Below are 13,554 nucleotides of genomic sequence, written 5' to 3' on the forward strand. Positions count from 1 at the left end.
CTGCATGTGAGCTCCCAAAGGCACCTGGTGGGCCACTGCGAGTAGCAGAGAGCTGGACTAGATGGACTTTGGTCTGATCCAGCTGGCTTGTTCTTATGTGGTTGCCCTGCAATGGCCACTGAAGGCTTCATTTCTTAAAGCCACATGTACTGCTTTTAGTATCTGGGGGGCAGGGCAAAGGGAAGAGGGTTGCCCTTCCAATGCTGCTGTTTTTTAAGAGTTAAGATTTTTCTGCAAATATAGACATCTTTTCTCACCTGTTTGTGTCACCAGTCCTCAGATCTAAGTTTCACAGATCCAGCCATGTTGAGAATTAAATATATTGATAATAACCAGAAAGAAAAATAAGGAGAAAGGAGAGGCAAACGGCCAGGTAAGCAATCCCATCACAGATAATATTAATGGGGTAAATGGTTGCTTTGGGGGAGGGGGCTTTGCTCCTCCCATTGCAGATGTGCAACTTCTTTAATGCCTATGCATTCAAAACAAAACTTTCCCCAGCCCCAATGACAGCACTTCCTTTGTTCCAAATGGCCCTGCAAGAGCTTGAATAGCCAATGGACCATCTGATCAAGCATCTTCAACTCTGGCTCCATTAATAAGCAGTGGTTTCCATTTCCTGCCTCAGCAGAGACTCCTTCATTGACTTCCTGTATCTTTGGTGTGGACTCTGCGGTGCCTATTAAGATGTCCATTCTGAGTAAAGCTTTTCCCACAGTCAGGGCATTCAAAAGGCTTCTCTCCTGTATGGATTCTTTTATGTGCTAGAAGAGCTGAGCTGCGATTGAAGCTCTTGCCGCATTCAGTGCACAGGTAGGGTTTCTCACCTGTGTGGATTATCTCATGTTTAATAAGAGTGGAACTCTGGCTGAAGCACTTCCCACAATCTGGGCATTCATAGGGTTTCTCATTTGTATGAACTCTCCTGTGAGTCTTCAGAGTTGAATTCTGACTGAAGCTCTTGCCACAGTCAGAACATTTATAAGGTTTCTCATCGGTGTGGACTCTGCAATGAGTAAGAAGGGCTGAGTGAGAACAGAAGTTTTTCCCGCACTCAGCACATTTGTATGGTTTCTCCCCTGTGTGCCTCCTCCGATGTGCCATGAGGAAACAATTAAACCTAAAACCTTTGCCACAGTCAGGACACTTGTAGGCTTTTGCACTTCCATGAGTCCGCTGATGTTTGGCTAGGGTTAAGCGGTCTCTGAAACCTCTATCACATACAGAACATGTCACAAATTTTTCTGCTGTGTGGCTTTTTCGGTGTTTGGCAACATCTGAGGCAAAACTGAACCGTTTTCCACATTCAGGGCAAGCATGGGGTTTCTCGCCTGAATGGATTCTCAAATGTCGAAAAAGGTTGGAGGTTTGGTTAAAGCTTTTCCCACACTGGTGGCATTCATAAGGCCTCTCTCCGGTATGGATGCGCCGGTGGGTAATAAGGGTTGAAAACCGGCGGAAGCTCTTCCCACAGGCAGGACACCTATGAGGTTTCTTTTCTGCACATATATTAGACCACATTTGGGATTCTTGGTGGTTTTTATTGCCCTGTATTTCCACAGAATTGTTTCTTGTGCTGTATGCAACCTTGAATGATTCCTCCTTTTCGAGGTTCTGTAAAATGGCCCCACAACGTGCACTCACAGGCATCTCCCCTTCTTTAGGGTTTTCCCATTCCAGTACTTGAATTGTAGCTTCAGGCTCCATGTTGTCTCCAGCTGGGATAAAAAGAAGAAAAACAACTCTATACTACTAGTACATCATATTTTAATCCCATTATTCAGCTAAGCAGTACCCAATATTCTCCTCTTATCCAGTTTATCCTCTGAGTTGTCAGGCCGAGACAGTATGCCTGGCACAGAACCATCCAGTAAGCTTTGTATCAGAATAGTGATTTGAACGCAGATCTCACAGGTCAGCATTAGAATGGGAATGATAAACGCTAGAAGTGTCAGCATCCCCAAGCTTAGTATTTGTGCACGGAGATACTCTTATATTACAATTTTCTGGCAGAAAAGACATCTCATATTTAGTTTTGAAAATCTGAAACTATCACTAGAAGTGGTTGAACACACAGAGTTGATAAAACCCAAGTAAAACATTACCGTAAAAGCAACCGTAAAACACTACCGTGACAACAAAATCTATAATGAGTACAGTTCCAATCAAACTTCAAGTACATCTGAAGAGAATAAAACAATTAACTCTAAAACCAAACTAAGAAAAAACACAGTCTTAGCTGTGACTTCCTAGAAAGCCTAAATCACGTTTGCTGAATCTCTCTGGGGAGTGAGTTCCATTTTAGAATGGGTTTTATAACCTAATTGGTTTAGCAGAGGGGTCAGTGTCTGTGCTTTGCGAACAGAGGTTTCAGTTCTTGGCATCCCCAGTTAAAGCATCTTAGGCCCTGAAAGGCTGCTATCAACTAGCGCAGATGATGTTATATTAAATGGACCAATTATCTGCTTCAGTGTAAGGCAGCTTCTTATGACCTCATATCCTGGTTAGAGTCACAATTGGAGCGGTGGGAATGTATAATTAAGCAGCTCACCCTCCCTTCGATCCTCTAGGCCTCTGCTTATCTGTGGCACCACTGGTTCCTTAGAAGTCCGAGTCTCCATGCCAGTGTCTTCAGCTGCCAGAGACAAGACCACCGAAGCCTGAAAAAGCCAACAGTTTTCCAAAATCAGGCAAAAATCAGATCCAGTCTGCTCATAAAGAAGTGGGAAGCTTTTAGCTGTGTTCATACTACATGCTCATGTATCCATCAGAAAGCTTGGAATCTGGTGCAAAAAAATGAACATCTGGAGAAATTTGAGATCTCAGTTCCAAGGCAACATGGCCCCCTGTGAATCTCACTTTCCTCTTCTAATTACTGAAATAACCTTCTAGATCTCAATAAAACATGAGTGTTCACATAAGTTGCCACTCCCCATACCAGAGAGAGGCTTTCCAGAGCTCCCAGTGGTTGTGGGGTAAGGGCAGAGGTGGGATCCAACCAGTTCTCACCACTTCTCTAGAAGTGGTTACTAATTTTTTCTGAGTGCCGAGAAGGGGTTACTAAAGCAACCTCCCTGCCCAATAGGGACTGGAGGTGCGTGTGTGCGGCGGCGCCACTGTTTGAATCCCACCACCATCGGTGCATAGCAATTGATCTCTGCCCATGAATCTTGCTTCTTGTTTTTGCCAGGTTGGTGGGGGTTTCAAAGCAAAAGGTGGCTTAAGAGGTGGCTTGCCAGTGCCTGCCTCCACATCACGCCCCTCGGAGGTCTCCCATCTAAATACGTGCCAGGGTTGACCCTGCTAAGCTTCTGAGATCTGGGAAGATTAGGCTAGCCTGGATTTTTCCATTATTTTTCACAATGTACAGTTCCAGACCTGAGTTCTCTCTGCTGCAGGCAAAACTCCTTCTTCCAAACCAGTTATTGGCCGTTCTTCATGAGGAGAGGACCCTCTGGAGGGAGACAGGGATGTTATTCTGACACCTGTCGAGGTAAAAAGCACAAGCGAGGACAAAGAGATTTATTTAAACTAGGGATTCCCAAAGTGGGCGATCCTGCCCCGCTGGGTGCAGTGGAAACATCAAGGTGGGCAGGAATTTTGGAGCAGTAGGGGAGCAAGGAATTTTGGAGCAGTAGGGGAGCAAGGCAGGAATTCCTGGACCAGCTGGCAAGGAAAAGATATTGTCCTTCCATCCTGGTGACTGACTGGTGAGTTTTAAAGGAAAAACAACAGCACTCTTCTGACTGCGTAGCCTGCAGTGGAGGAAAGACAACGTAAAGACCCCCTTGATACGGCTTTGCAACGCAAGATTCTTTTTACATGTGTATGTTGACAGTGTTAGGAGGTGATCTGAATATGCAGTAGACCTAATACCAAGAAAGAGGTGTGGATTCACGTGGGGGGGGCACTACAGCTGTGACCTGGGAGCCAAGGGGGGGTAGCCTGAAAAAGTTTGGGAACCACTGATTTAAACAGAAGGCCCGGATGCTTTTTTCAATGAAACACATGATCTTCGTGATAACTCTGGCCTCCAAAACAAAAGTATCCTAATTTGGTGCTAAGAACTCCTATAAAAAAATCTGCATTCAGAAATGCATTTTTCTTAAAGCCAAGTGATTTGGTTTAATCATCTGGAGCTAGACAATTAAATGGCTGGGTAATTTTTTTTAAAGGATCTCCCAACAAGGGGATAGGATGTGCTCACTGAAGCAGTTAATAGCTGCACTTATTGCAAATAAATGATGCACTTATTGCAAATAAATGATGCAATAGATTCTGACCCAATGACAAGCTCAGCTTGAAAAATACTCAGATGCGTCAGCAGTGGCGTAGGAGGTTAAGAGCTCGTGTATCTAATCTGGAGGAACCGGGTTTGATTCCCAGCTCTGCTGCTTGAGCTGTGGAGGCTTATCTGGGGAATTCAGATTAGCCTGTACACTCCCACACACGCCAGCTGGGTGACCTTGGGCTAGTCACAGCTTCTCGGAGCTCTCTCAGCCCCACCTACCTCACAGGGTGTTTGTTGTGAGGGGGGAAGGGCAAGGAGATTGTCAACCCCTTTGAGTCTCCTGCAGGAGAGAAAGGGGGGATATAAATCCAAACTCTTCTTCTTCTTCTCCATTAGGCCTTCAGGAGCACCAAGAGAAGGTGAGTCTTTCCTGTGCAACAAAGGACAGGGGGGTATCCTTTCTTGTGCAACAAATCATTCCTTGCAGGTTGTAGCTTTGGATTTTATTTTATTTCTTGTGTGTCACACCATGATGGCAATGAAGAAATAACCATTTGGGTTGGGAAGCAACACTTCATTCCCTCACTGCACTGTTGGGCTACTACAACAATCCAGGCATTGACTTCCCCAACACTGCTGTCTTCCTGCACACAACACATTTCCTTTATACTGCGAAGGGCTCTCAGTACAGTCCTAAGCAGAGTGACACCCTTCTAAGTCCTCTGCAATCACCCTCTCCCATCACCTGTGGATACATACCTCCATCAGCCTCCAGTTCTAGCCGTAAAGTCTCTACGAGAAAAAGATAAGGCAAGTTAGGGGACGTTCCGACTTACACTCAAATCCTGGCCTGGCCCAAAAGTCTGAATATTTGGAAGCTTCCTGATAGGTAGACCATGATCAGTCTCAGCTCACACATAGGACCGCTGAGGCTGCACAAGGCAACCTAGATGCGGCAGTGCAAGAATCAGAACACAAGAAGAGCCCTGCCAGTGCCGTCCAAGGGCCTGCTGGGTCCAGCATTCTGTTCACACAGCGGCTGGCCAGCTGCTTTGAGGAAGTTCACAAGTAGGATGCCTGCCAAAAACACATCTATCACTTTTAAAAAAAAACATCTTCCTTCCTCCAAGCCAGTGGTTCTCAACCTTCCTAATGCCACGACCCTTTAATACAGTTCCTCATGTTGTGGTGACCCCCAACCATAAAATTGGTATATATAAAATATAAAGAGACCGTTTTCCAATGGTCTTAGGTGACCCCTGTGAAAGGGTCATTCGACCCCCAAAGGGGTCGCGACCCCCAGGTTGAGAACCACTGCTCCAAGCGGTTCTGAGAAAGTACATCTCTGAGAAAATATCTCCCTTCCTCACTGCAACCCTGCAAGTTAGGGCAGGCAGGGAACTAGTGACCTGGCCCAAGGTGACACGGTGAATTCCACAGTTGAGAGGGAATTTCAACCTGGGTCTCCACAAAGAAAGCCAAAAGGAAACTCATTAGTGACTCCATGTTACTTTCATATGCTATTTGGGAGGACCAATGCTCTAGCTCACCTTTAAATTCAAGCATGAGATCTTGCAGGGTGTCCTTCCTCTGAGAAAAACTATCAAGCCTCTGTTCCAGCTCCTCGAAGCTGAGCTCCGATTGCAGGGATGTGTCATCCTCTTTACTGGAGACAGGAAGAGAAACAAGTTCAGACGAGGCACCTTCGCAAATGCCTGAAGAACAAACTTTCCTCAGGGGTCCATCCTAATAGAAAACTACAATGGGAAAATGATCCCCAGGGCCAAAAAACTCACTTGCTCTCGGTGCTCCTGAAGGCCTAACGGAGAAGACAAAGAAGATGTGATTAGTGATGCATCTGAGTCTCTGGCTTTTGAGAAAGTCTAGACAATGTGAATCGTATCTGGAACACTTTAAACAGCAGATATATTTAAATAAACTTGGGGTTCAAAACTACCTGTAAGGCATTAGGTGGGAGTCCACATAGAATCATGGGATGGGAGGATTTGGAAATCGTTCTCCTCCAGCCTTACAACAATCCTGAGAGGTAGGTTAGCTGATCAAGCGGTCTTACCTGTACGGAGCCATTTGGCATTAGCTGTTCTTTCTCCCCTCTCCTTCCACTGAGCAGATCGTCGAGCAGGAGGATCTCCGTGGAGAGCCGGGAGATGCTGCCCTCTCTTTTCTGCGTGAGGCTCCTGTCCAGCTCCACCAGCCAGTCCAGCAGGAGTTGCTCCTGCTCTTCCAGGTATGCCCCAAACGCCTTCCACTCCCGCATGATTTCCCGCTTCTCAGCATCTATTCGCTTCTGTAAGCAAAGGAAGTTCTTTCTGATGCATGTTGGGGGGGGAGGATGCATGTTGGGGGGGGAGGATGCATGTTGGGGGGGGGGGGAGGGCCATGTTTCCTAGTGCCCAATTTTGTTTCTGACATTCTTTCACAGTTATTCCCGGGTCTCTGTGTTGCGAGCTGCCTCAGGCCCATTCTGTGTAAATGCGGGGCATACGTCTTTCAGTTGGCTGATTGACTGACTGATTAAGTAACTAAGGCCCCAGCCAGGAGAGAAGGGAAAGAGAGAGGGGGAGGAAAGCAGAGCCAAGAACGGAGAAGGGGACATGCAAGCTCGCAGTCCAACTACTTGGGTTGTGGCAATCCGTGCCCTGCTCACAAGCCCCAGTAGACATGTACGATAAACGCACAGCACAAGCTTGATTTTTCATCATACGTGCTTTCATCATATGTCAGTAAGGGCTGGAGACGGGTCCATGTATTACACAATGTGCATAATTTACAAACATTCCAGCCTCTCGGTGATCCTCCAGCCCCATGATAAGAGTAATTTGCAAGAGATAACCATGAGGCAAAACCTCCTGCAGCCCCTGTAGGCTGCTCTAATGGAATGCAGCACCATAAATTATGGAGATGGCTACCAGCTTCAATGTAAAAGTAGTCTCCTGGGCAAGCACCGGCTCATTATTGATTCATGGGCTGTCATCACGTCACAACGTTTACTAGGTAGACAATGTTTACAGGGTGGTTTGCCACTGCCTTCCACTAGCTTAGCAGCTTTTTTAAAAAAAATCAGACAAACTCCCTGTTTACAATCCAAACCACTTCTCTCCCCCCTCTCCTTCCCTGAATCAGAGCTGGATTTGGCTTAAGAACATAAGAACAAGCCAGCTGGATCAGACCAGAGTCCATCTAGTCCAGCTCTCTGCTACTCGCAGTGGCCCACCAGGTGCCTTTGGGAGCTCACGTGCAGGATGTGAAAGCAATGGCCTTCTGCGACTGTTGCTCCCGAGCACCTGGTCTGTTAAGGCATTTGCAATCTCTGATCAAAGAGGATCAAGATGGGTAGCCATAAATCGACTTCTCCTCCATAAATCTGTTCAAGCCCCTTTTAAAGCTTAAACCAGTAAGGAAAATTTCCATCGTTTTGTTGCACTAAAGGGTATTTGAGGTCTCTGTGAGTTATAAAAACAGGACTTATGAAAACACGCATGGAGCTGCTATGAGCCACAGTAGCTGTGAGGAATCTCAATGCACAGAGAAAATGCGCCAGACAATGCAGTCAAAGAACAGGAGCAGCTGTGGACCTCATGCTCGGCTCATGACTGGCCAGCGTGGAGACAAAATGCTGGGTTCAAGGTGTGCCCGCCCTGAGGGGTCTTTCTTATGCCTTGGAGTTCCCTTTTTGCAGGACTAATGAAAAGTTCAGAAAACAGAAGGAAAGGAATCGCTCTTTGGTTCTAGCAAGCCAGTCCAGACCTTTCCTCCTCTGTGATGAAAGGAAGGAGTCATTGCTACAGTTTACCTGGTAAATACCCAGGTAAAATTTTGAACTTCTGATATGCCGAGGAGCATCCCAGCCTCCAGCCATTCCTGGTCTGACATCCCGGCAAAGCCTGAAAGAAGACTGTGAGCCGGCGAAGTAAAACACAGCTTCCCTAACAATAAGGCACAAGAAAGAAAAAAAGGAAGCAAAGAGCCGGCTCTTACCAACAGCTTCTTGATTTTCTGCTCATCAGCCTTGGCTTCTTCTCTTTGTTTCCTTAGACAGACCAGGTGCTCTTGCAGCTCCACCTGAGGAAAAGAGCAGAAAGACCGATACTGGCAGTTGGCTGCACAACCGTAGATGGGAAGGGATTGTGGCTCAGTGACTGAGCATCACACGCAGAAGATCGCCGGTTCAATTCCGGGCAATTCCAACCAAAAGGAGCAGTCAGGAGGTGACATGGAAGACTGTGATCCTGGAAAGCTGCCGCAGTCTGAAAATGCAGGTCTTGACAGACCAACCAATGGTGTGTTTCAGTATAAGGCAGCTTCCTGTGTTCATATACTTTAATTTCATGTGTGATTCCAGTCCTGTGAAAAGATGAACTTTGCCCTCCATCATTTGCCTTTTAACGGCCAATCCAGCAACTGAATACTTAAGGCTCCTCCATGTTGCAGAAGAGTCTGTCCAGCAGCAGCCCTCCTGTGACCATCCTGCCCTGGACTAGTGGGAGGGAGTTCCCCTGTCCGCATGGGAACCAGAGTTCTTGAACAAATTGACGCTGGCAATGCAGAGTAATGGGGATCCCATTGCTCTAGGCGTTAGCCAGGTTCTCAACCTTCCTAATGCCGCAACCCTTTAATACAGTTCCTCATGTTGTGTGACTTCAACCCTAACATGTCAGCACATTTTCAGCTCCACAGCCATGGAAGAATGTGTCCTCAACACGATACAGTAGCCCTGCTGAATGGATACTCATTTCCAGCCACAAGAAGACTCCTGATGTCATTGCCTCCCCTGATTTTCTTAACCCAGATACTCCCTTCTGTAACTAACTTCTTCTGACCACCTTACAATGCACCCTCTTTGTTTCTCAAACAAGCCATCCGGACACCTCCCAGCGGTTGAGAACCAGGGGTCAGCCATAGGAAGCTACCAGATGTTCATGGACCAGCACTTTCCCATCAGCTTACCAGCATGGCCAATTGGCCATGCCGGCAGGGGCTGGTGGGAATTGAAATCCATGAACATCTGGAGAGCACCTCCCAAAGGTCGTCCTGACACTCCCAGAGGTAATTCTTCACCCTATAAATATCCTACCCTCCAAAGGGCCAATTGCTCAGTGCCACTGACACCTTCCCGTCTTTGTCACTGTGTCCAATGTGTTGCCCCCTGGAACCAAACGTTGGTTGTTTGGCTCTGAACCCTGGAATCAGGTCGCATTACCCATATATTCCATACCCCTTTCTATTCCAAATCTACTTTCCAACCTATCTATATCTAAGGAACTCTGTGTGTGTCTGTTTATTGCATTGAATTAAATGCTGGTGAACCCCTCATCCCTTCAACAAAGATTGTCAAATTCACATTATATTCCTCTCTGTGAATTTTCTTCTAAGAGCTGATCTTCATATACACGGTGGTATTAAAGATTCCTTACCCACCTCTTGCAACATTAATAAGCAGTCTGCTCTAAGCTAATATTCCCCACTATATTGAGAGACTGTGTCTCAACTGTGGGTAATGTTGCGGGGGCAGAGAAGGCAATGGAAGTTCTTTTCAAGCACTTCTGCTTTTAATGGAAAATGCCAAGGGTTGACAAGCAGCCGTCAGAAACAGGGCATTTTGCATGCCGGGCATGTTCTCTAGCATAGAGCCGCAGCCACTGCTCTGTTGTTACTTCCCTGCCATCAGACAGGCAGCACGGAGAGAGATGCAATGGAAAAGAACACTCCAGCCTTCGCTTCCTGTTCAGCTGGATTTCAGGAGTCACTATGAAGCACTGTTCCCAGGTTCTCCAGGGTAGGGGTCTATCATCCCCTGCCAGCATCATGCTGGCAGGGGATGATGGGAACTGTAGTCCATAACATCTGGAGGGCCACGAGTTTGACACCTGTGCTCTAGGAAAAGCTGCCTTCATGACACTGCTAAAATGCCAGCCCCATAACAGCAGCCAAGGGGTGTAGATCCCCAAAGGTTAACCCTTCAGCTGCTTTCTAAAAAATTACAGCATTGGACTCCTAGTTGAAAAGGGAACTGTGTTAAAGTGGGGTCGTGCCTGCAAAGATCCTGATTTATGCTCCCAGCCCTCACCAGATACAACACAGACAGAAGCCAAAGCAGAATCTTAAATCAAGATCTTAATGGGTCATTATTACCAGAGAGGTATCCTCTGAGAGATGTAGGTCCTAAAACACTACGAGCTGTACCTTGAAACTGCAAGTTTCGAGCAGATCTCTTCCAACAGGAAGTCAAGGCTAGTGTTTCGAGATAGCTCGCAAAGATTCTTAGTCACCCATTTCAGGAAGCGGGTGGCTGCCTTTGCATTAGCTGAGGCACAGGGTTGGTTTCAGGGCATTGCCAGCTGTGGCTAAAGCCCTGGGACTTGGCATTTGTGCAGCATCTGGTGTAAACTGGGCTGCTTCTCAGGCAATGTAGCTACAAGGACCTAGGAAGCTTTTCGAGGAGGACAGCTCCAAATCATGAGCAACTCAGTTTTTGGATCACTGAGGAGACAAAATCCTTCAGGGCTGGTGAGGAACAGACGCGCCCACCTCCAAACCAGTTGGGTAACTAATTCTACCTCTCCCAAGGGAACAGCTTCTCCAAACAGCCTCGACTGGGGCCCCAACCACACGAGAATCCTTCAAGCTGAAGCGCACGTAGGAGGCAATCCAAAACAGAGTTACACTTTTCTCAGTTCAGATAGTCCCAGGCTGGTCTGATCTCGTCAGATCTCAGAAACGAAGCAGGGTTGGCCCTGGCTAGTACTTAGATGGGTGACTTCTGAGGAACACCAGAGTCATGATGTAGAGCACAGGTGTCAAACTCGCGGCCCTCCAGATGTTATGGACTACAGTTCCCATCATCCATTGACAGGATGATGATGGCAGGGGATGATGGGAACTGCAGTCCATAACATCTGGAGGGCCGCGAGTTTGTCACCTATGATGTAGAGGCAGGCAAGGACAAACCACCCTAAATGTCTTTTTGCCCTTGAAAAACTTACGGAAGAACCATAAGTCATACCCTTTTCGGGATAAAGGTGACAGTGCGGTTGCACGTACTCTGGCAGAGGTTGGAGGAGCATATGCCAGCACTGTAAAGTATCCTGATTATCTGGGAGCATTTGGAAATCTTATTGAAGTGCCGTTTCCATGGAAACTATTATTATCCATACCAGGAAACAGCACTTTGAAAAAACAGCATTTATACTGCTCCGGACACCTGTTATCGAGACTTCGGGTTTGATTCTCTGCTCCTCCACATGAAGCCTGATGGGTGACCTTGGGTCAGTCATAGCTCTCTCAACCCCACCTTCCTCAGGAAGTATCTGCCCTGGGGTCAGGAAGGGAAAGGAGTTGGTCAACCTCCATGAGTCTTTTTACAGGAGACAAAGGCAGGGTATGAATCGAGACTCTTCTGTATTTCCCTGTGTGTGATTTCAAGAAAGACGCCGAGTATGTTCTGTGCCTTTTCTGAATGCAGCGTGAAACTAACGGTGTAAACCAGGGGTCTTCAAACTATGGCACTCCCGATGTTATGGACTCCAATTCCCATCAGCCCCTGCCAGCATGGCCAAGTGGTAGGACTCATGGGAACTGTAGTCTATGAACATCTGGAGGGCCATAGTTTGAAGATCCCTGGTGTAAACCCTTGTTTGCAGCAGCGCACTGCTCACCCACCAGTATGCATACAGTCCCCTAGTCCTTACACAAAGAACATATTGCGGGAAGGGACTACCGTGTTTCCCTGAAAATAAGACAGTGTCTTATATTAATTTTTGATCCCAAAGATGTGCTATGTCTTATTTTCAGGGGATGTCTTATTCTTCCGCTCCACAGCTGCATGCTCTGGTGTTCTGTTCGTCGGGCATGCTTCCAAACAAAAACTTTGCCACGTCTTACTTTCGGGGGATGCTTCATATTTAGCACTTCAGCAAAACCTCTACTATGTCTTATTTTCAGGGGATATCTTATTTTCGGGGAAACAGGGTAGAAATAAACCTGACCTCAGAAGGAAGTCTAAAAGGTCTGGAACAGCAGTTCTCAACCTGTGGGTCGTGACCCCTTTGGGGGTCAAACGGCCCTTTCACAGGGGCTGCCTAAGACCACCGGAAAACACGTATTTCATTTATTTGTAATTAGAAATAACTATTTCACAGTATATAATTACACATTGTTTTTGTGATTAATCACTATGCTTTAATTATGTTCCATTTGTAACAATGAAAATATATCCTGCATATCAGATATTTGCATTACGATTCATAACAGTAGCAACATTACACTTCTGAAGTAGCAACGAAAATAATTTTATGGTTGGGGGTCACCACAACATGAGGAACTGTATTAAAGGGTCACGGCATTAGGAGGGTTGAGAACCACTGGTCAGGAAGAATAGGTCCTCCAGATTTCGCTCAACATGTGGCGCTTACGAGGCCAAGATGTGGCTGCAGCCCAAGCTGCTGAACAACCACCCTGCAAGCCAAGCTAAAACGGGTGCCCAGATCTCTGGATCCCCGTCTCCCCTCTCCCGAACTTTCTCGGCATCAACTCACTCTGAGCTCCCCAGCCAGGATCCCGGCTCCGGCCATGGTTGTGATGGACGCGCACTAAAGAGCTCAGGGCAAAAGGCGTCCCGGGGACATGTCGACTTCTCGGAGCACAAGGAAAGTCCTCCGGCCGCCCAGTGGGTCCCGATCCCTGGGCAGGTAAGCCGGAAAGGTGAGCTAAGGAGGCGTCGCGACTAGAAGGACGCCTGCAACCCCCAGCCTGGGGCGCTCCGGTGAGCGCCTCCACTCCGGCAATCCGGGTTGATAATAGGGACGGAAACAGGAAGAGGTTGGAGCAACAGCTGAGAAGGCGGAGCTGCCATCTAGGCAAGGTTTGATTTCTGGGAGAGGAAACGTGCGCGAGTTTATAGGGAACGCAGGAGGGTTTGAAGTCCGTGGACCGGCCTGGAGTCGCCTGCTTGGCTTTGCAGGGGTCTGGATCTTTCGGCTTTGAGGCCCCTTCCGCATATGCAGAATAAGGCACTTTTAATCCACTTTTGCAGTTGTTTGCAAGTGGATTTTGCTATTCTGCACAGTGAAATCCGGCTGCAAAATGGATTGAAAGTGCATTATTGTGCATGTATGGAAGGGGCCTGGGAGCTTGGACCGGATCAGCCATTCCTGAGGAGAGGACGGGTGCATTTTGCATTTGCTCGTGATCTTAAGCTGTTTTGCCTAAACAAGAGCTTAAAATGAAAATGCATTATTAATTTACCGTTTCGCTCCGTCCTTCGTTGTGGGTAAGGAGGGAAGAGGCATTCTTTAGGAATATGT

At 47.2% G+C, this 13,554-nt stretch overlaps 1 protein-coding gene across 2 annotated transcripts; it reads right to left on the bottom strand.

The window, feature by feature from the left end:
* On the bottom strand, positions 1 to 13,212 carry LOC125429971 (zinc finger protein 79-like). 2 transcript variants are annotated; one of them, XM_048491607.1, is made up of 9 exons: positions 12,787 to 13,212; positions 8,231 to 8,314; positions 6,306 to 6,539; positions 6,032 to 6,050; positions 5,782 to 5,901; positions 4,991 to 5,023; positions 3,379 to 3,485; positions 2,552 to 2,660; positions 1 to 1,718 (listed from the first exon to the last, which is right to left on the bottom strand). In XM_048491607.1, exons 1-9 carry the CDS (start codon positions 12,820 to 12,822, stop codon positions 640 to 642), a joined length of 1,821 nt encoding a protein of 606 aa, XP_048347564.1. In that variant the 5' UTR covers positions 12,823 to 13,212; the 3' UTR covers positions 1 to 639. The 2 variants fall into 2 exon arrangements, with proteins under 2 accessions (XP_048347564.1, XP_048347566.1); XM_048491609.1 differs by having other exon boundaries at positions 5,782 to 5,897; positions 6,028 to 6,050.
* Between the last annotated feature and the right edge of the window lie 342 nt (positions 13,213 to 13,554).

The sequence above is a fragment of the Sphaerodactylus townsendi genome, linkage group LG03 (assembly GCF_021028975.2).
Source record: "Sphaerodactylus townsendi isolate TG3544 linkage group LG03, MPM_Stown_v2.3, whole genome shotgun sequence".
Classification (NCBI taxonomy): Eukaryota; Metazoa; Chordata; class Lepidosauria; order Squamata; family Sphaerodactylidae; genus Sphaerodactylus; species Sphaerodactylus townsendi.